Source organism: Danio rerio, chromosome 7 (genome assembly GCF_049306965.1).
Source record: "Danio rerio strain Tuebingen ecotype United States chromosome 7, GRCz12tu, whole genome shotgun sequence".
Classification (NCBI taxonomy): domain Eukaryota; kingdom Metazoa; phylum Chordata; class Actinopteri; order Cypriniformes; family Danionidae; genus Danio; species Danio rerio.
Genome location: NC_133182.1, coordinates 33,350,868 through 33,373,395, shown reverse-complemented (window position 1 = coordinate 33,373,395; position 22,528 = coordinate 33,350,868). Strand labels below are relative to the sequence as shown.

Genomic DNA, 22,528 nt, shown 5'->3' with positions numbered 1-22,528 from the left:
GTTTAACAAAAGAAAGAAACTCCAACAGGTTTTGAACAAGTGAAGGGTGAGTAAATGCGTGGCATAATTTAGATTTTTGGGTAAACTATTTTTTTAGTAAGTGTCTTACTGTGTGTTATAAAGTGGAAGTTTATTCAGACCAAAATTGTTTGATTGGCAACACTGGTCCAAATCTATAAAGAATGAGTAAATGTTGACAGAATTCAAATTTTGGAAAAACTAACAAAATCCCCGTCTTCCATATTCCTTTCTTAATCAAGCACACAAAACTGTTCTGTTCCAGCCAACACTGATGACTTATGATAAACTCAACTCAATGACTTATGATTACTCAATGTCAGTGACCAGGAGGTTACAGCATCTAGTGCTTGACAATTTTCCAACATTAAAGCCATAGATCAAAGGAAACACAACGCATCTGCTTTCAGCTCAGGCTTTTGCTTGGCCTGTAAACAAGGTAACAGAAAGATTTAATTTAGAGCATGTCAAGCCACTGAGTGAGAGACTGACTTGTATGATTCTATTGAGTCATGGGTCAGACTAAAGATGGAGATGCAAACAAAATTTCTTGACGATTCAAAAACAAACAGCATGTAGATGATCACATGAAATCTCCATTGTAAAAAGGAAACAGTGCTGAGAAAATGCATACTAGACTACAACAGTGTTAACTAACGTGTTTGACAGAAAGAGAGTAGCAGGCCTGTGGGTTTTTTTTTTCCAGCTGGCAGCACATGTGCATTTATAAGAAAAGAGTACATGGTGACTCATCTACGTTTTTTCACTGTACAGAAACAACTGCATGTTCTTTGCTAAAATTAATGTAAATGTGAATTGGTGCAAAGCATCCATTAGCACTTCGCTGTGACGGTTGCTTTAAGGCGAGAAAAAAAAAGAAGATTTTGCAGCAGTTTCATTTACTCAAGGTTTAACATTAAAGTTTAGGAGTGTGTCCAGCAACATGCCAAAATGCATTGATAATATTTTAGCTGGATCAGTATTTTTAAATAAATAATGTGACTGTTCATAGAGCTTTTAAAAATAGTTTTGTAACTTAATGATAATATTATGCTTTATGAACACATTTTGTAAGTTGGGTTAGATTTTGCACCTCGTTATATTGAGTGCTTGCTTTAAGAAAAATGTAAACAATCACCATAATTAACAAATCGTCACCTTATAATTATAAGGTTTTATCTGACATTTTTGTCAATATTGAGTTATTCACATATTCTTATTAAATGGCAAGTTATTTACATTTTGATGAATTTGTATAAGCTGCTTACATTTTAAGACTTTTTATTTAAAAAACAAAAAAAGGTTTTAATTACAAAGTCGAACTCACAATTATTGACACACAATTAATGATCTGCCAGATAGAACTTTATAATTCCAGGTGGAAAATGACTTTTTTAGAATTAGAAGGTTCTATCTGCATTTGCCCTGTTTATTTATTTTTTACCCCAATTTGCGAATTTAAGAAAGTGTTGATAATTTATTTAGGGTTCATTCAGGGTCTCTGTCATGTTAATGTATGAAAGAGAACTGCTATTGTTTGCTATATTGAATGCAAAAACTTTAAAGCTCAAAATCATTTACAATGCAGATAGGATCTTATAATTCCATGGTGACAATCTATTACTTAATGAATGATTGTTCAACATCACAATTTTATTCATTTCTGTAGTTTGAATGTGTAGAATGTATAATTTTATATAGCCTATAAAACGATTTATTCAAGGATTTCTTTCTAAATTAGTTTATGAAATGATAAATTGAGATTCACAAAATTATTTTGAAAAGAACTTGAACTCTATATATAATAAACAAATAAATAAAAATTTTAACCTGATTTCACCCAATGTTATTGTATTTTTGCAGGATATTCATGCAAATTGACATGTATTTAATTAGCCTGAACAATGCCTCATTTGGACATATATTTAAACACAACCCATAGTGAAGCTAATAATGTTTTTGCAATGTTTACATGTCCAATTACATCCATTTGTCAAAACTCACCAGTCTCCACAAACGCACCAACACGAGCTCTAGCCTATGCTAAACAGGCTGCATTCAGACTGCACTTCTGCCGCCACAATAAGACTCTTGAAAGGCTGGCTGCATTTATGTTGCTGTTAGTGCTCGTCTGACGACCTATATTTTGCCATTAATTTAGTGTAAAGCCAGAAGACAAACGGTTCAGGGAAAAACAGTAATGCGCGCGCGTGCTGCGTGACAGCGGTTACCTGAGTGACCGGGATTACAACGAAAGATCCTCCTCCCGCGCTTTCCGTCACAATGGCGAGGAACTTGGCGTTGACCGCACAGAAGTGGTTGTCATGGACGTTCTTTGTGATCGGGATGCCCTCAAAGCAGTGCTCTCGGTTGGCCACTTTGCCATAGACGTTTCGAAACTTGGAGCTCCGGTAGGTCGGCCGCCATGACATCTGCAAAACACATGACAGCAAACTAGATAAGGTGTATTACATCCTTTTTTTAATTTATTTTATTACAAATGGAATATTTTCTTTAATTAGCATAAAGAGTTGATAATTAGCTTTAGTCTCTCAGATCTGTTTTTGGGACATTCTACCAGAAATGTACATTTTTACTAACAAAAAACGTGACAGGGCCTGACTTAAGCTTGTCATCCTCAAAAAAAATTATAGAAAAACAAACATAAAATCACACACACAATGTGACAGGACTGACCGAAAATGTGGACAATTGTAAGTTTATTTGTATTATATATTTGTTGTATTTATTTGTAAAAATTTATTTATAATTTGATGTTTTAAATCAATTGATGTGAATAAAAACAACTTAAAATGGCTATTTCTGAAGTATTTTTTCTTAATAACAGTTTTTAGCATAAAACTATTAAAGCTGTAGGTTGAGTTGAGCTGAGGAAAAGGACATTGACGGGGACTGTACATTTGTAAAGTGTTTTTAATAAGGAAAACAATCTGAGAACCAAATGAATGACAAATTCTTTTACAGAACAACTCACAGAATTTAACCATCAGTCTATTTTAGACATTGTGGTCTGAAATATTTCTATTCACTGTATTTATGTTTTTATTTTAGGGACAGATAATGTGCGTTTCTGGTAGAATGTCCCTTTTATAGCCTACGTGAGGATTATTATATGAACAAATTGGCATGAATTTAAATAAATAAATAAATAATGTAAATGTGTAAGACCACAAACATAGGGCAGAAGCATAATTAAAATGTTGTTTGTAAACACAATCTTTCTTTCTTAACCAATATTATTTAAAACAGTCAACCCTTCAAATGAAAAGTATGTTTTAGTGTGATTCTTGTGGGAAACCTTTATTTGTGTTTTTGCAATGGACCAGCAAGGCTGACAAACTGAATAGAAACCAACACCCAAAACCCAACTAGCTATTATCCTGCCCAACATCACTTGGAGTCTTGGGACTGAACAGAAACACATATTATGGCAATAAATACATATCAATACAGATGCTATTGAAAGCATTTGTCTAAAAATAGTCTTAAAATATCTAAATCACCTTTTTAAGGTGTTAAATCAGTCCAGACAGTAATTTGTTCAAATAGCAATGGTTATGGCATTCAATGTTGCATGCACTGCAAAATTTATTGTCTTCCTTTGCATTTTCCTTTTCCTTTATAAATATCTACTATAAGTCAATTGATACAGTGAATCATATATTGCAGTCACAACTCATTGGTTGCTTCATATAAAAAGACACTTAAAGAATATATGATATTATCAAATTCTCTATCAGGGACCTATTGTGTTCCCTTTAATTGATCAATTTGAAGGGAAGGGATTAATAATGTTCTCTTTATTTGGCCTTTAAAAAGGATTTTAATCTATTTTCATAGAACCGTCATAAACCCTGCAACATCACAAGGATATAAAAGGCAAAATGCAAATGAGCATAATACTGATATTAGACCCTTCAGTGCTGATTTGGCTCCATTTTCCAGAATGAAAAAGCCACTCAAGCCACTCAAACAGGAAGCGGTTGCTGGATGCTTGTAAATTTCTGTTTGTAGTTTAGCCTAGAGGAATGTGTGTAAGCAACAATTTAGGCTCTAATGAATGAGACATGTGACAATGTGCCAGTGAAACTAAAATGAGCTGTGATTCGAAGAGATGATGACCAGAAGGAGGAGAGGAAGTGTTAAATCATCAGTGTCAGATCTGAATCTTTATGCGAGATTGACATCACTCATGACTAAAAGAGTGTATTGAGAATATTTCTGCTTTTGTGTTAGAACATAGCATGCTTTGTGCTTAGTTTAATTGTAATATGTGAACCGCAAAACTATTTATAAGGGTACATTTCTGAATTAATAGTTATACATCACCTGAAAGCTGCTTATATAAGCTTCTCAATAATGTGTGGTTTGTTAGGATAGGGCAATTTTTGGCAGAGATTTAAAGATCTGAAAAACCGAGCATTCAAAAAATTTAAATATTGAGAAAATTGCTTTCAAAGTTGTCCAAATTGAGTCCTAAGCTTATTTCTATTTTTTTAGTTTTACTGTAATTACAGTGAGAAAAAAATACAAAATGTCTTCATGGAAGAGGATCTTTGTTTATTATTCTAATGAATTTGATTAAAAGATAAATCAGTAAGTTCAAGTCAGTTTTGTCTATTCCAGCAAATAATCTTATACAACTTAAGACTGGTTTTGAGGTCCAGGGTCATTCATATATTTGTTGCCTAATCAGGAACAAGTTAGCATGTCTACATATTACATATTTGGCCATTTGTTTCCAGTTAGCATTGAGGCATTAGAATTGCATCTGTCTGAGACCTTTCCATCATATCATATTTTCTTCCTCTGCTCTCCCACTGTGTGAATGTTTACAGCTGTCCTAAAGCATTCAGCGGTTTGTGTGCATGTTGTCTGGCCTGTTCAATCATAACCGACATACAGAGGCCTTGGGCTGTACAGAGCTGTGCCTTTGAGATTTGCATACAAGGGCATTCATTCATTAAATGACATCACGTACCAGAGGTGGTACCAAGTCATTGTTTGGCAAGTCACAAGTAAGTCTCAATTCATTGCCCTCAAGTCCCGAGTCAAGTCCCGAGTCAAGACAGGCAAGTCCCGAGTCAAGTCCCGAGTCAAAGGCAACAAGTCTCAAGTCAAGTCCAAAGTCCTGCAGTTTGATTTTCGAGTCTTTTCGAGTCTTTTTAACAGAAAAATAAAATATATACAGATTAGGTATGGTTGTAAGATCTGTATTAATTAAACAAACCTTTTTTTATTAAAGAACATTGCTTAGATATATAAAAATACGAATGCAATTTTTTGAAAAAGTACTGAACAGTGCTGCGTCTCGTCTCCACAGCATAATGCACAAGAACGAGTTCCACCAAAAAAAAGACTCCATTTTGCCTCACATCACACAGAAATTGCAGGTCTACTGCTGTCTAATTCATTAAGTTTAGTTGTGCTATGTTATGTCTTCGGTGATCAACTTGTGATTAACCAAAATTACATAACCTCAATGTGGTAGCAGTAGACCAACAACTCCTGTATATGCTGCAAAGTTAAATTGAGTGAAATTGGAATTTTGTCAATTGAATCTCGTGTGTGCTAAAGAGATGGAGTTGCAAATCCGTCTAGCAGCAATGTAAAATGGTAGCACATATTGTTAATGAAGTAGGCTACTTCATACAAACAATAACGTTGTTTTCTTCACATAACGTTGAAGAGCTTTGCTCTCTACCTTGTGTGATGCTCGTGCACGGATTTCCTCTGTTTGTGGACAAAACTGATTGCGAGTTCTCAAATTTTCTCTTGCTCTCAAATATGCACTGCTCACACACAAATTTTCTTGAGCGCTCTCAGAGATTATATGCAAACTCACAATTTGTGTCGTGTTCCCTCTTCCTTTCATGCTTTTTGATATGATTCATATTGCTGCACTGTTTAATAACAATACCCAAAATACTAAAATAGACTTATATATTAAATGTTTAATCTAATAAACCATAACATTTTTGGTTGTTTTATATGATGAGATATTTTCAGTTTCAAACACTTAAATACAGAGAATAGACCAGTGGTGCCCCCCTGAAAATTTGCTTAAGGGGGGCCAGAAGAGGCCAGCTACGCCAGTGGCACCAATCAATCCACAATAATTTAGTGGCTGCTATTTATTTATTGAAATATTGCATTGTATTGCATTTATGTAAGTAGATTTAAATAAATAATGTCAACAGCAAAATCATATCGGGTTGGCCACAGGGGTGGCTAGAGTTTACACAGGGGTAACACCCCTTGTAAAGGGGTTTACACCACTATAAGGCACCTCTGGAATAGATGTTGGATGTAAAGAATACATTTTATTTTAAAAGCATTTAAACAAAAACTAATGCAAGCAGAAATGTAACTGTGATAAAAATAAGGAAACACTTGATAAGGTATTATAGCCTACTGTACTATTCACTCTTTAAATAAATCTCACTATCAATCTCATTTTATCATGGCAGCTAAAATAAAGTAAACTAGTGTCTGCTGGCTTCCACTTTACTGATGAGATTGTGGAGGACATTTTCCATGTCATCCTCTTCATTTTGAGGAAAGCTGTGCCACAGGGCCCCTGAACACGTATATTGGCATGTACTGTGTTTTGAACAGTAGCCTACTACAGTAAAGAACTTCAATTGATCAGTTGTGGTAATACTATAGTTGCTATGGTAACACAAGTGTAATATAAACAAATTACCCAGTGCTGTATTATTTTACAATATAGGGTATTTTATACTACAAATCACTACACTTTACTGTAGTTAAAACTACACTTTGTATTATTTTATCTGTTCACTATTGGTAATACTACTGTATTATGAAGCATTCATTAACAAGTCGTAAATAATACTAGCCTAAAACATAAGTATAATACAAGTATACAACAAGTATAATACTCAAAAACACTAGAATTTTTTAAAGAATTTACCTTAACCTTTTAGTTTTTTGTGTATTGTTAATAAATAGTAAAGCAAGAAAGAAATCATATCAACATTCTTGGAACAACCCTTCGCTAAGCCTCGCTCTCCTTAGTTACTGTTGCTACGCCTGTCAAGCTTTCATGCCTGGCACATCTATTACAGTGTGTATGCGCTGGTGTCAGACATTCCCAAGGATTTAATTAGTCATTTTTGGCAAACAGGTGAGATATCTGAGAAAGCCAGACAAAAGAGGACTGCAGTATACATTACAGGGGTATATTCACAACATAATAGCAACTGATTAGAAAATAATTTTATCAAAATTGAAGCAAGGTTAGCCTAGCAACCTCATACGCTGAACATTCAACAGCATAGTTCATGCACAGCAGGAGAGGTGAAATTATAAAATAATCTAATAACCTAAGAAACTGATGGATTTGTGCCGAATATTAGCATCATTGACCCATAACAGTGTACAGTACATATTACTGTCAGCATGTTTGTGTGCTCTTTATCCAGTTTTTATTCAAATTTGCAGTTAAGTGGAAGAAAAAAATTGAAATGCACATTAAAGTATAAATAACAGAAGTGAACAAATAGATTTTTCCTACCAGCAAATATTAGTGTATGTATTTATATGCGTTACAATAGCGAGGGTTTAAACTAAGCAGTGCTCACAGGGTTCAACGCTAAGGATTTTTTCTACTGGCCCGATCGGGCCAGTGGTTTTGATTTTTACTTGCCCTGCCCAAATTTTCACTGGCCCCACCAAAAAAAAAAAAGAAGTTAATCGCTATTTGAATGTGCGTGTGTGTGTGTGTGTGTGTGTGTATACACACACACACACACACACACACAGTTGATTTCAGAATTATTTGTCCCCCTAAATTATTAGCACCCCTGTTTATTTTTTTCCCCAATTTCTATTTAACAGAGAACAGATTTTCTCAGCACATTTCTAAACATAATAGTTTTGATAACTCATCTCTAATAACTGATTTATTTTATCTTTGTCATGATGACTGTAAATAATATTTTACTAGATATTCTTCAAGACACTTCTATACAGCTTAAAGTGACATTTAAAGGCTTAACTAGGGTAATTAGGGTAACTAGGCAGGTTAGGGTAATTAGGCTAGTTATTGTATAATGATGGTTTGTTCTGTAGACAGTCTGAAAAACAATTAGCTTAAGAGGCTAATAAATTTTACCTTAAAATGCTTAAAAAAATGTTTTTATTCTAGCCAAAATAAAACAAATAAGATTTTGTTCAGAGGAAAAAATATTATCAGACAAAATATCAACATTTCTTTGCTTTGTTAAACATCATTTAGGAAATATTTTAAAAAGAAAAAACAAAAAACAAAAGGGGGCTAATAAATCTGTATATATATTTACGGTAATTTTTAAAATGCTTAAGGAAAACTATTCAGTTCATCAAGGCTATATTTATAAATGTAAAAAAGGTGTAATTGTTAAATATTTATTAAAATTTTAAATAACTGCTTTGTTATTGTATTTAGTCTCAAATAAAATAATTACTCCAGACATTATTGATTTTATAACTATTACCATTAATAAATATAATAATAATTAATATTATTGATTTCTGAAGGATCATGTGACTGGAGTAATGAAGCTGAAATCTCATCTTTAAAATCACTGGAATAAATGAATAAATTAAATGATAAACTACTTTTGAACAGTTATTTTATAGTGCAACATTTCACAATTTGTATTTATGATGAAATAATTGCAGCCCTGGTGAGCAGAAGAAGCTTGTTTTAACATATTTAATCACACTGACCCCAAACTTTTGTGTATTGTGTATAGAATATTTTATAAGTGAAAATGTGCACTTTAATTTTAACAACCCACAGACATCGTCACCAAATACAAATCGAGGTCAGACTTTCTCATATATACAGAGCCTCATTTCAATTGTCAGGTTTTGTAGAAATCGATCAATTGAATTAATCAATCTATTAAAGAAACGTTGACTATAATTCTGTATTTTAGGCTTAAATTATAAAGAGACATAGCAGATGAACCGAGACTGCATCAGATCAATGTAAATCTTTCTTTCGAGCTGTCAGTGCGGAAATGAACAAAAACAACAGGCCTAATACAACATATTATACGATTAAAATATGGAAAAATTAACAGATAGTAATTTCGGTCAATTTTCCTGACGGATAAACCGAGATCAGGCTGGATAAACAGCTCTCGGTAATATTTCAGCATGCTTTCACTTTCGCATTTAACGTTACCGGTAAGAATGACATCTCGCCCTGCTCATCATTCCCTCTTCATATAGCCGTATATATGGCTATTACACGATCATGATACACTGTGATATAGCCTGGGTCGTTAGTTCGTTGCATTGTTTTGTTTTCTCGCTACAATCGATCTGCTCAATAGGACAGAGACCGCGTCTCATTCAGGCGATCTTGGACTGATTGATTTGGCGCGGAAGCGAGCGCAACTGCTGGATATATGCTAAAAAAACGCGCTAACGGGTGAAACGAGACAGATTCCGAAACAAACGTCTATGTGTGAAAGCACCGTAAGATTGTATTTGCACACAATTGACAGACAGTCGCAGCACGCAGCTCTGGCTCGATCTGGCAGGCAAAAAGGCAGCAGCTGGCCCGATCGAGCCAGTAACATTTTGTACACTGGCCCGAGTGTCTCGCACGCTGGCCCCGGGCCATCGAGCAGTCCTTATTGTCGAGCCCTGGCTCATAATATCGAGTGGAAAAAAAGAAAAAGACCGCTGGGAAGCATAACCTGCTTTGTTTTTTTTTTTTTGTTTTTTTTTAAAGAAACACAGGTTAGATCTGTTTAGGATAAGAGGAGTGTGAGTTATTGCCACCTATCATTGAATGTGAATATCGAAAACAAAACCAACTTAGCTTAACTCCTTTACTGCCCCTCACACAGCTTGATTCACGCTGGCATTTCTCCTCTTGGGCTTTGGTTTTGAAAAGGGAAAAAATCCCACCACCCAGTCCAAACTTTTAGGATAGCGGGTGTCAGATTTTCACAATCCAATTGCGCAACGATTTGGCTTGTTTCCCTCGCTCGAAAGCTTGACAGAGCCTCTGCCCGTAGCTACGATTGGTAAGCCGCGATTGGTGGGTGGCGGTTTTTGGGCGTGGCTTAGCGAAGGGTCAGTTTAAAAGGAGGATCCCGTGAGAGCAAAAGCACTAAAGGTATGAGACGCCATCGTAAACAAAAGTCAAGCGAACGCAAAGAGACTGAATGCACGAGAGAGAGAGAGAGAGAGAGAGAGAGAGAGAGAGAGAGGTGTATGTTGTATGTGAGAGAGAGAGAGAGAGAGAGAGTATTGGCACGCGAGTATTGGCTCGATCTCAAGTTCAAATTCAAATTCTCTCTGCGTTCGCTTGACTTTTGTCCACTCCGGCGCCTCATAGTAGTCACGTTGGATAGTGTCGAATCAAAACAATCTACCGTGCTTCGATTGGACGTCATGCCGAAAGCGCGCATGCGCGTGTGTGACTCCTCTGTCACACACACACACATAAACGGGGAGAGAGAGAGAGTGGTCCATGTCAACATACTTTTTTATCGTTGGGCTTTTCATGGGAAGCAGCAAGTCTTTACAAGTCAATAGGGGCAAGTCCTAGTCAAAGTCCAAGTCATTTATGTTCAAGTCCAAGTCGAGTTGCAAGTCTTTTTATATTTTGTCAAGTCGAGTCTAAAGTCATCAAATTCATGACTCGAGTCTGACTCGAGTCCAAGTCACATGACTCGAGTCCACACCTCTGTCACGTACACACACACTCGCTCAATTACTAATTGCAGAAAACATTTCCATACACAAATCCCTCAAAACATGTTTTCTTATTCCAAAATGAATATACATCCTATTTATTGTTGTTTTCTCCCCAATGTTCAAATTATTTATGCCAAATCTTACCTTTCCTCTGGTTTTGAGCTCACCACCCTCTGAATTTTGCAGTCATATATACAGAAAGAGTCAGTATCTTCTCGAGCGTCCTGTGTGCATCTAGTTTGCCGGCCTGAGTTAGTTGCATCTGTTTTGCTCTTTCCTCTTTTCCTCCAAGCCTTCTCCTCCCACAGCCTCATTTCATCCCTCCCTCACTACTTCATTCCCTCCCTCTTACCAGGCCCAGCCCCACATCAGCTACTTTGTGCTACTGTAATTGCTAGAGGTCGAATATCCTTCTCTCTGCCTGAAACACACAGACACACACATTCATTTCAGACAAACACACACACACACACACACACACACACACACACACACACACACACACACACACACACACACACACACACACACACACACACACACACACACACACACACACACACACGTCATAAGAGAGAGTCCTTTTCTAACATAATGCTTGTCTCACCACCGGCACAAATTGTTTCTCTGTCTTCTCTTTATGTGATTGTTTGCTTATTAATGTCTTTCCAATCATTTCTGTCAGTGACTGACCTCAAATCGACCTTATTAGGTTTATAAAACATATTGATCTAAACTGAAAGACAACATTATGTAATTAGTATGATGCAACTGCAGTGTCTACTTTGTCGGGGGCAGTGTCCTCAGTATTTTTTGTAAAACATAATAACAATTATTCTGCATTATGCAATATTTTTACATTTAGATGCATGCCATATTTGAATGTTTCATCTGTATGCTAAAACTAAATCAGATGTGAATCAGTATGAGTAAATAAACAAAGTCATTTTGTATTTGTAAACGTTTATCATACTGTTGACAAGTTTATGGCCAGTTAGATTTGTTTCTGGAAATCACTTATGCTCACCAAAATTTTGCCTTATCATAATCTAAATACAGTTAAAGCAGTAATGTTGTATTGTCAATTTTCAGCAGTCATTACTTCAATAGACTGATTTCCATTTTAAAAATGAAAGCGAGGCTGCGGTGGGAAGAAACCTGAAAGTATCGCCTGGAGTCACACAGGAATTGTTGTGTACCTGGCTGTATATTTTATCAGAGAAAGTGACACAAATTTATAATTCCACTACTTTGCGAGTGACCTGAAGGTCCGTTCTGAATAGAGAGTAAAAATAAATAGGGATATCACACTCTGAAATGGCTCTAGATAGCTAACGTTAAACACACATTTTAGATGCCATTCACCAAACTCAATTTAATAAACTGATTCTTTCACTATATTAGACTTGTCACAATACTAAATTTTGGTACTGAAATAAAATTTAAAAAACGTCAAATTCCTGCTTACTTTTAAGCGCTGTTGAGCGTGTTCTTAAACACCGCTGTTTTGCCATAGTATTTACCAGTGCTCAACAGAAATGACTGTGATTGGCTGTGATGGTTATAGGGTCAATGCACTTCACTGATGTTTACCGAGTGCAAACACAGACGAGTGATCCGCTGATGAATCGACTGATCTTCACTACTACAGTGAACTGATGACCTGATGAACTGATGAAAATGGACGTTTTTTAAATTTCAGTACAGGGACAACACTATTACAGACAACATGAGGATGTGCTACAGTGGACTGTTTTATCACTCAAGGGGTTACATAGGCTGAAACAGGGATGTGTCCCCACGGTGTTTACTTTGAACTGAAGCCTAAGAGGACACTTAAGCGTATTACTCTTAAAAAGATTATGGTTTTATTTTATGCCTAATATGCTTTAATTGTTTAAATTTAACTAAATAATAATAAAGTGATGTTTAAAACACATCTGCACTTTAAAATCGTGGCAACAGCATTTTGCAATGTTACAGTGCTTATCCTCGATTTTCGGGTTTCAGTGGGCAGCCTCGCTTTCATTTTTTTAAAATGGCTGAGTAAAAAGTAAAAAAAGCGTATGTTCAGTGTAAAATGACCCTTTGAATCATCTATTTTAAAAATGTTCATATGCTTGAAATATTTCTAATTCTTCTCAATATTGACAAAAATGTTCTTCTTAATATTTTGGAAACTGTGATGCATTTATTTTTCTTGATGAATTCAAAGTTTGAAAGAACTGTCATTTTAATGTATTTTTGGTAAATATAAAAAATCTTTACTGACTATATATATATATATATATATATATATAGATATATAGATATATAGATAGATAGATAGATAGATAGATAGATAGATAGATAGATAGATAGATAGATAGATAGAGCATATAACATATATATGTATGAGCAATTCCATGCAAATGTCAACCTTGCCATGAAAAAAATAAAGTTTTCACTAAAATTTTTTATATTTTTCTTATAATATTTGTTTTATTTCAGCTAGAATAAAAGCAGTTTTTATTTAAAAAAAAAAAAAATTTTAAGGACAAAATTATTAGCCCCTTTTTAAGCTATATTTTTCCCCGATAGTCTATAGAGCAAACCATTGTTATACAATAACTTGCCTAATTACCCTAACCTGCCTAGTTAACATAATTAACCTAGTTAGGACCAGTGTCTTAAAAAATGTCTAGTAAAAAATTATTTACTGTCAACATGACAAAGATTAAATAAATCAGTTATTAGATAATAGTTTCTAAAACTATTATGTTTAGAAATGTGTTGAGAAAATCTTCGCTTCGCTAAACAGAAATTGGGGGAAAAAATAAACAGGGGGGCTAATAATTCTGACTTCAACTGTATATAATCTGTATGCTGTACATGTTGTCTATAGTTGTATTGGCTGTTGTTTTCTGGATTTATGTCCAGCTTATATCATTTAATAAGTATGATGTTTATTTTCTTTAGCTGTATTTTGTTGCAGCAGTTATGGTCTGTGAAATTAGCTGAATGAGTTGATCACATTGTCATATTCTTACTTAACCAGTTATGTTACTGCGTATTACACAAAATAAATGCATTTTTAGCTTGTCCTAAATTGACCCTACCTGAAGATGAGAGAGGGCAGGTTTTTTTCTTGTTGGCCGATACAGTTATAATTAGGCAATGTGATATTTTTAGAAATAAACAGGAGAATGTTAATAAGACCTTGGACATTGTCTGGAGCGTTCTCGGGTCTATGTTAAAACAAATCTAGTTTCTCTCTCTAATTATGTTGAATGATTCAATGGGATATTTGGCTAGCTCTTGACAAGCTCTATGCAAACAGATGTGATTTATTTTACTTTAGTGAGGCAGCAGTCTTTCCTTGGCTTTCCCTTCAGCTCTGCTCTCTGTTCACCATGTGTCTGTCAAACTCCCAACAGATATTTCGTAGTCTGGGTTTTCTGACTTTTACAGACAGTCTCTGTAGTCCAGAGAATATTTCTGACAGTACATTATCGGATAATGTCTGTTTGTCTGTGAGCATTTATGTACTGTTAAACAAGAAAACAATAGCCAAGATTGTCCTGAATTAGGTAATAAATCAAAGCCACATATTTATGTAGAGTAGGTGGACTGTTATTGATGTTTAGCCCTAAGAAAAGTTGATATGTTCATTTTGAGAGCATCTCTCTAGGCTACAGACTAGAGCTGGACCCATGAGAGGATGTGTGTGTGTACACGTGCACATGAAGCATTAGTCTCAGCCTCAGGCGGCACACCCATGGAAGGCCCACGGTTCATTTAATGACCGCCTGATGCATATTGCACATAAAAATGGAATACATTGACTGAAATAGCCACTGCTAATGTGATTGGCTAGTACTAGGGAACTTCTTGAATCAAGATGTCATTGATGGTATTTTTTTTCGGTCCTCCACTGTTACACTATCATTTTATTTAATTCTTTTACAATGATACAGTTGCTTTTAAATATTGTACTTGTACTTTTTAGGAGGAGCTAGTCACTGTCACTACATAGTATTTACTTGATTAACTCAGTGTAAGGCTCAATCCCAATTCCCTTCCCCTTGGCCCTTGAAACAGAGTGTAAAGGGGAAGGGCTTCAAAATCTACCCCTAAGAAATGGGACACCACTACAGCACCTGCACACGTCTTCATATGTCATCGCAATCTCTTGCTTTACATGAGATCAGACGATCACGACTGCTGTAGTTATTTCAGTTGCAATATTTTTTGGGTATTTATCTTCGTGGAAATCACTGAAAGCAACAATATCATGTTATCATAACATTTTAATGTGGCAATAAGACCGTGTACTGTGCATTTACATCCTGGCCATATTCCTCTATGTAAAAACACAAAACATTAATATGAACATTAACAATATAGCAGAAACTGTAAAATTCCCAGCCACTAGATTTTGTTGCTAGGGTTTTCGAGTGTCATCGAGTGTCAGAATGTTGTGGGACTACTAAACAGGAGTTTTATTATGGATTATAGATAGCAAAATTTAGCAGTTTTAATTTTTGTTTATTATAAAGTTACTATTTGCAGAAGGTTTTTTCTGTTTAACTTATGGAAATAAAATCTTAGCTTATGTCTACCAGCATCCTATTTTCAATTATTTTTGGTTTTGTACCATGTATACAAATAAACAAGGGGAACTCACACATGAAATAGTTATGACTGGGTCATTGTGAACTGGTAAACAGAATCATTAGTTATCTTGATACAGCTTTCACACTGCTCATGATTTACCCAGGGTTAACTATTAATCTTGGTTATTTATAGAGTCTTCATGACATTTCACACTGCATTCCTAAACACTTACTTAATGTCTTTATTTATATATTTGTGCTCTTAGTGTCATTGATTGGGTGAACACAACCTATTTGCATAAAAGCTTTAACGTTGAATGAAATGACATGAGTGAAACTCTCTATGCCTCTTCACTGATGCTTTTTCTATTAGCATTTGATATTTTTATTCTTCTTAAATTCTGAAACACGCATGCATGGTTTCTCTTATTACCCCCCCCCCAAACCCCCTCCCAAAAAAAAAGCGAATATGAGGTCATTTGCTAAACATCTATCTGTAACAACCCAGCAGGCACAGGACGTCAACATGATGTCAGATTGACGTTGTACCGCAATGTCGTGGGGATGCTGAATTTTGTTTGGAAATAAAAATCAGGTTGACATCAGGACCCAACATTAGGCTGACGTAAATGTCCAACCTCAATCAACCAAATTTCAAAATCTAATGATGTTACAGCTTGACATTGTGTAGACGTTACCACTATGACGTTTATCAAAGGATGTATTTAGGTTGTCATACCTGACAAATAAATGTCAGTATTTGACGTCAATATGACCTTTGTTTAAGATGTTGGCTCGACGTTGGATTTTGGTAACTTTTCATCACAACCTAAAATCAACCAGATGTCAACGTCATTTCATGTCAAATTAATGTTGTCCTTAGAAGCTGACTAGACAGTGAACTTTGTTCGCCTGTCGTCACAACCTAAATCTAACCTAACCTAACGTCTAATGACGTTATGTGCCTGCAGGAAAAGTGCTTACACTGCAAAGGTGGTGATAATGCTGCTCTTAAGTGGGCTTTACTCACAAAAAGCATTTTGTATGACTGGCATTGCTTTCAAGACTTTCAAGAGTGACACGTTCCATTACACAGGGTTTTAAAGCCAGATGTAAAGCAAAACAACAAAACAAAAATTTTCAGAAATTTTCCAAGAATTAGCCAATAATTTTCCCTTAAAGCGTAATTTGAATTGCTGTATTTCATAGTTGGACTACTAGATTTCCCCCTGTATGATTCTTGAACAGAACAAGATTCATTGTGGGCTAGAGTTTGTCCTGTTGGGCAAAACTGGTGGAAGAATGTATAATTTTATTTCAGATGTTGTCAATGAGAATCTAGCAGACAGAGAGAAAGTGATTATGTGATGTGTGTGCACTGTTCCACACTCTGTGTGCACATGTGCTGTTTTGGCTGCAGGGTATACAGGCTCAAGAGACTATAATCTTTATTGACTTTTTCACAGCTTGCTTGCAGTTTCTTCTACTGCAAGGCTTTTGATTTTCTTTCCTTCATCAATTAATGCATTTTTCCATTACTGCAGATCTATGCTTAAAAGTTGCATCTCCAAATCACTAATGCTAAAACATGCAACTTTTATCTCATTATTCTAGTCCTGTACTGATTAAACAGAGCTCAGATACAAGACCAACTATATGCAGTTATGCTTCATTTTTTAATTCATAGAGAACTCACTCTCATTCCCATTCATCACTCTGTTACAGCATCCAAATATTAGATCTCTCCAACCCAATATTATTCATGCAATGAGTCTTTCAAAGACACTAATATTCCATCAGCTTCCAACACAGGAAGCAAGCCTCTTCTGTCTTTAAAATAGGACACAAAAACGGATGAAAGGCCTCCACAGGGCCACAGCTGGTCATTAGATAGATGGCTTTTAGCCCCTCACCATGCCACAGAGCTTGTTTTTGTTGGGCATTAGAGCAGCTAACCTCCAGCTTCCACTTGTGAGTAGGGGGAGTCAGTTCCGATGGCATTCTGTCTCTGTGGGAGACCCAGAGCTTGGAGACCCACTGTCTGTTTTGGCAGCTTTGGCTCCAAGTGTGAATGAAATACAGCTGAGAGAGAAAGCCAGGTCAAGTTGCATGCTGTCCTTTCACACACTGAAAACTCAGATTCAAGGCTGGTGACTTTGGAGAAGGGTTTTACTGTAGACTTTGATAAACCTTGTCCTTAAATCTGTCCCAAGGTCAACAGCCTGAAATGTTGGAAACTAGAAAGCTCTGCATGTGTCTCAATACAGATATAAACATATAATGAGGACAATAGCTGCAAATGATAATGTACATTCTTACTGTTTATTTTGTGTTCGCTAGATTCACTACACTGGTGCATGCACACTGTAACGAGAGCTAACACTACTCTGACAATGCCTAGAGGGAAGCATAATAACATGTGTAAGTTAAGTTCTAGAACAGAACCATTTTTGTCAGAGCTGAAGGGTATTTATATCTTCAGTTTTCAGTAAGGACAGAACTCAAGGGAAGGAGGAAAACGACTCGGAGATGGGATAGAGACCTTCATTAGTACTCTACTGGAGGGGGTTTTGTGTACTGGAGCTCTTTGTTTGTTATTGTCTGTCTCTGCTTGACTGGATTTTTACTTCTTCAGACAAAGAAAAAGCATATGCAATTGTGAATAACAATTGACATTCGGATTACAAACTTTGACATGCCGTATAACATCTGAATATTCTGAGAACATTCTGTCTGTATCTATAAAGTTTCCAATGAATTCTGATTTTAACAGTTAAACCATTAAGTGTTAAGCGTTATGCCACTGACTTCACAGAGTAATGTGTGGAGTCATGAAAGGATTATTTTTAGTTATCAACTACAGTTAGATTTGTAAATATTTGGATACACCAACACAATGAATTTGAAATGAAACAAACAAAATGTGCTTTATCTGCAGTCTGTTAGCTTTAAGCTGAGCGTATTTACATCCAAATCAGGTGAATGGTGTGTATTACAACAATTTGCATATGTGCCTCCCACTTGGTAAGGGTCCAAAAATAATGGGACAGAATATTCATTCATTCGTTTTCTTTTCGGCTTAGTCCCTTTACTAATATGGGGTTGCCACAGTGGAATGAACCGCCAACTTATCCAGCATATGTTTTACACAGCGGATGCCCTTCTAGCTTTAACCCATCACTGGGAAACATCCACACACAATCATCCACACACCTACACTATGGTCAATTTTAGCATACCCAATTCACCTATACCACGTGTCTTTGGACATGTGAGGGAAATCGGAGCCCCCAGAGGAAACCACCCCCAAACACTGGGAGAACATACAAACTCCACACAGAAATGCCAACTGCCGATGCTCGAACCAGTGACCTTCTTGCTGTGGGGCAACTGTGTTTCTTGGACAGAGTAATAATCATACATCAAACTTTCACTTTTTAATACTTGGTTGCAATCAATTACAGCCTAAAGTCTGAAATGCATATACATCACACGACGCTGGTTTTAATTCCTGGTGGTGCTCTGCCAGGCCTCTACAGCAACTGTCTTCTGTTCGTGCTTGTTCTTGGGGCATTTTCCCTTCAGGTTTGTCTTCGACAAATGAAATGCAAGCTCAATCGGATTCAGGTCAGGTGATTGACTTGGCCATTGCATAACATTCCACTTCTTTCCCTTCAAAACACTTTGGTTGCTCTTTGGCTTGCTTCACTGATAGTGACAGCTCTTTGGATCTTGAGTGTTGACAGTAACAGATTCCAAATGCAAATAGCGCACTTGAAATTAACTTAAGACCGGATTGGATTTGTTCTTAGATCAATTTTTTTTTTGCATGCATTTTTCACATTGTTGTTATAATGTGGCCAGAGTCAGATTTACAGTGTGAAAAGATCGGTGTCCTAAACTGACCCGCATGTGCAAAAGTACAATTACAAACAGCACAAAATGCACACAATATTTATATTATAAGGAGTAAGCACCTTGCTAGATTAGGTTTAATGTGATTATTGCCCTTTTCACAGACAGGTGTATTTTATGAACTGTAAAAGGCTGTTCTGCTATACTTTTAATGTGTATTTTGTTATTTGAAATCTAAAATAAGTCTCTTGGGATTGAAAACACTGATCACTTGTGATTAGGGGTGTCACGATTTAGATTTTTAATCAAAATCGATCGAAATTTATGCTCAATTTCGATTATCGAATCAAAAAATAGAATCGTCGATGCTGCCATGCCCCCATGTCACGTCAGCTTGGCTTGCCAAGCGGGAAAAAAACAGGCTTGTTGAAGTGCTTGTTAAACTGCAGAAGCAGGAGACCCATCGACAGAACTTAAACCCTCTTCTCATTCAATGAAGTCGCCGGTGTGTAAGCATTTTGGATTTCCAGTGAGTTATGTTGACAACGTTTGTGTTGTCGACAAAAATAAAAACAGTTTTGCAAGCTCTGCTATGTACATATTACGTACGGTTAGTCCGATAGACAACACCGGCATCGCGATCCTCCGCCCGCCCCCATTGCAAATCCGCTCGTGAAAAGTACAAACTCAGGCCCTGTTTACACTTTCTTTGTTTTTAAATGGCATTTTAGAACGACAACGATTTGACATCCACAGTGGCGTGTAGCATTTCTGAGCAGCCCTCCTTCCTCTCTACCTCTGAAAATGCACATCACGTGACCACACAGACACAGACGCATACACAGCCATGCGCTCGAGACAGCAGGTCCAGGCAGTCAGAGGACTGCTTCAATCTTTCACTCACATGTACCTTGTCATATTAACGAACACTACTGTTGGCTGGTTCCTGTTGGTTGTGCGTCTTTTTTACCGACGCCATTATAACGACACAGATCACTGCCTATTCACGAGTCCCGCAGAAAAAGTGATTGACAGGTGGTAATTTTGTGTGTATCTTGCCTTTATTAATTTACTGTATGATTTGTTTATGGGTAAAACAAAGACCATGCAGGTCAGGTAGTTTAAACGGTAGGCTAAAAATAATTAATTGGTCATTAATTAATTAATTATTCATAATCGAAAATCGAATCGTGACTTTAGAATCGAAAATGTAATTGAATCGAGGATTTTGAGGATTGTGACACCCTTACTTGTGATTTATGACAAGCATGGTGCTCAGAGCAGCCACAGACATAACTATGAAGGCTGAGTTTTTTGATATTCATATCATTTTCATATCATAGTCTTTCATATTTGGTTCAGTTAATATATTAATTATTTAAGTGAAACAGCTATTTTGTGCAGGTCTCTGGGTTTTATTTATTTTATGTGTGCAAATTTTTATGGACATTTTTTTATGTTAAATCTAACTGAACAATATTTTTAAAGGGTGATGATTAATTATTGTTTAAGAAGTGCCAGTTTTGCATTCAAAAATGTTTTAAAAATAACCAACCAACATTTTCTGGTAATGTATTTGTTGTGTGTGCATTTTACTATGCTGTTTAGGAGTGGATGATGTTTGCAGCACAGACTGATGACGCTTGTTGATGGATTTGAAGTCCATGAAATCCTACATAACCGTTCACACTGTGGTCACATTGCAAAGCATCAGATCTGTATCTGATTTTGAGTCACTCAAATGGTCAAATGAACTCAAATTCACAACTCAAAACCGGATCTGATACTTCTATAATACATAAAAAAAAGAATGAAGAAGATCAAAGAAACATCCAGGACGTTCCTTATTTTTTATTTAATTCACCTTATTTTACTGTTAACAAACAGAGCATTTCTATAAGGTAGCTTGAACAATCAAGTATTAAATCACATCAATGCTTCACTTTTGGATCGTAGTGCAAAAGTAAATATAAAAAAAAAATCTACTGTAAAAACAAATAGCACCTCAACTTGAAATACTCAGCAGGCATGTAAACAAAAAAATAAAAACAAAAAAGCCACATTGTTTGCAAAGCCAGTAATGTGCTTTTAGGAACTGCACTCTCAACTCTTAATGTCATTACAGTAGTAAGTTTCACATGTATGTTTTTCTTGATGAAAACTAACATCTTTACCATTCCAGGTTGGAGCTTGTTTTTGTTCTTATCAAGAACATTTGCAACGGCACTAAAAAGCCTCATCAACTTCATAATACCTCCAGACTGCAGACATACTCGCGCTTTCCGCTTCAAGCTGTTTCAGTGTTCTACTTTGCCAGCATTTAACCAATGGCATCTCTGCAACAAAGTGATGTCATGCCGCATGTGCTGCTGTTTCTGTGTGAAGTCAATAAAGAGGTCTAACTCTGTGCCACTGCATAATTATAGATAAAAATAATAATTAAAAAAATCGAGTCCTCATCAGGAAGTAACGTCTGATTCCAGTCAAGTCGTGTGATCAGATCTGGACATGCCTAATAAATATGCTTTATTTTGTCTGACATACTTTCTTAAAAACATAAGAAACAAGAACAGTTTCCTCCCTTCATCTTTGTAGGGGATCAGAAAGACAGGATGGGTGCAGTCAGGGCATAGGGTTTCCATTCTTATGTGAAATAAATCCTTTCAAAGTTCGCAAAACAAGAAAAAATTCCAAATGCGAATGAGGAGTGTTTCCATCAAGTTGTACTATTAGAGCGGCTGACTGTAGCATTGGTAACCTGGTAACCAATAGTAAGCAAGGCAAGTATAATGGACTCATTAGGGTGTAATGTTATCTACATTTAGTTTATTCTGCAAAAGCATCTCCATCTCCCATTATTCATTAACCCTTTTTTTTGGTGTATTGATGCTGTGTTGCATTCAGTTATAGAAAGGTTTTAACCAGATAATTTCATTAAAAAAGTAACATGTCATCTGAAAATATATAAACGGTGCTGTTGTCTATACACTCAGGGACAGGATGTCCTTGAGAGGGTTATCAGAATTCGATAAGAAAGCAGAAAATAATGAGAGGAAGTTATCTGATGCCGTGCTGAGAGCAAAGTCAAGGACAGCCTTACTCTGCTCTTATGGTCAAGTTGTGCTTACAAAAGATTCTTTCTCTCAAGGAAGTGGTTAACACCCCTCCTTTATTTTCTTTAAGTCTTGCTTGTGAGTGTTTCTCATTGATAAATACATACAACAGTCAGATGTACTGTCAGGCTTACTTTTTTGTATTACCTTTTGTAGAGTACATTTTAGGTAAATCATAAAAATTATCAGTTATAAGTT

The 22,528-nt window shown here is 36.0% G+C and overlaps 2 protein-coding genes across 7 annotated transcripts in view; one reads left to right on the top strand and one right to left on the bottom strand.

Annotated features, from left to right (window-relative positions):
• coro2ba (coronin, actin binding protein, 2Ba) overlaps positions 1 to 22,528 on the bottom strand; it is a 72,618-nt gene that overhangs the window by 23,527 nt on the left and 26,563 nt on the right. Inside the window, exons 1-2 of one of the 2 annotated variants that reach the window (XM_073908721.1) lie at positions 10,912 to 11,031; positions 2,250 to 2,450 (exon numbers count right to left, since the gene is read on the bottom strand). In XM_073908721.1, the coding sequence (XP_073764822.1) occupies positions 2,250 to 2,450 (201 nt within the window). In that variant the 5' untranslated portion in view covers positions 10,912 to 11,031. Of the gene's footprint in view, positions 1 to 2,249; positions 2,451 to 10,911; positions 11,032 to 22,528 lie in introns of those variants that run through there. The other variant, XM_683629.8, reaches the window with a different exon arrangement.
• itga11a (integrin, alpha 11a) overlaps positions 2,098 to 22,528 on the top strand; it is a 157,008-nt gene continuing 136,577 nt past the window's right edge. The window contains exon 1 of one of the 5 annotated variants that reach the window (XM_073906539.1): positions 2,098 to 2,429. The gene's annotated coding sequence lies outside the window, so the exon portion shown is untranslated. Of the gene's footprint in view, positions 2,482 to 22,528 lie in introns of all 5 variants that reach the window. The other 4 variants (XM_073906541.1, XM_073906543.1, XM_073906542.1 and 1 more) reach the window with 4 other exon arrangements.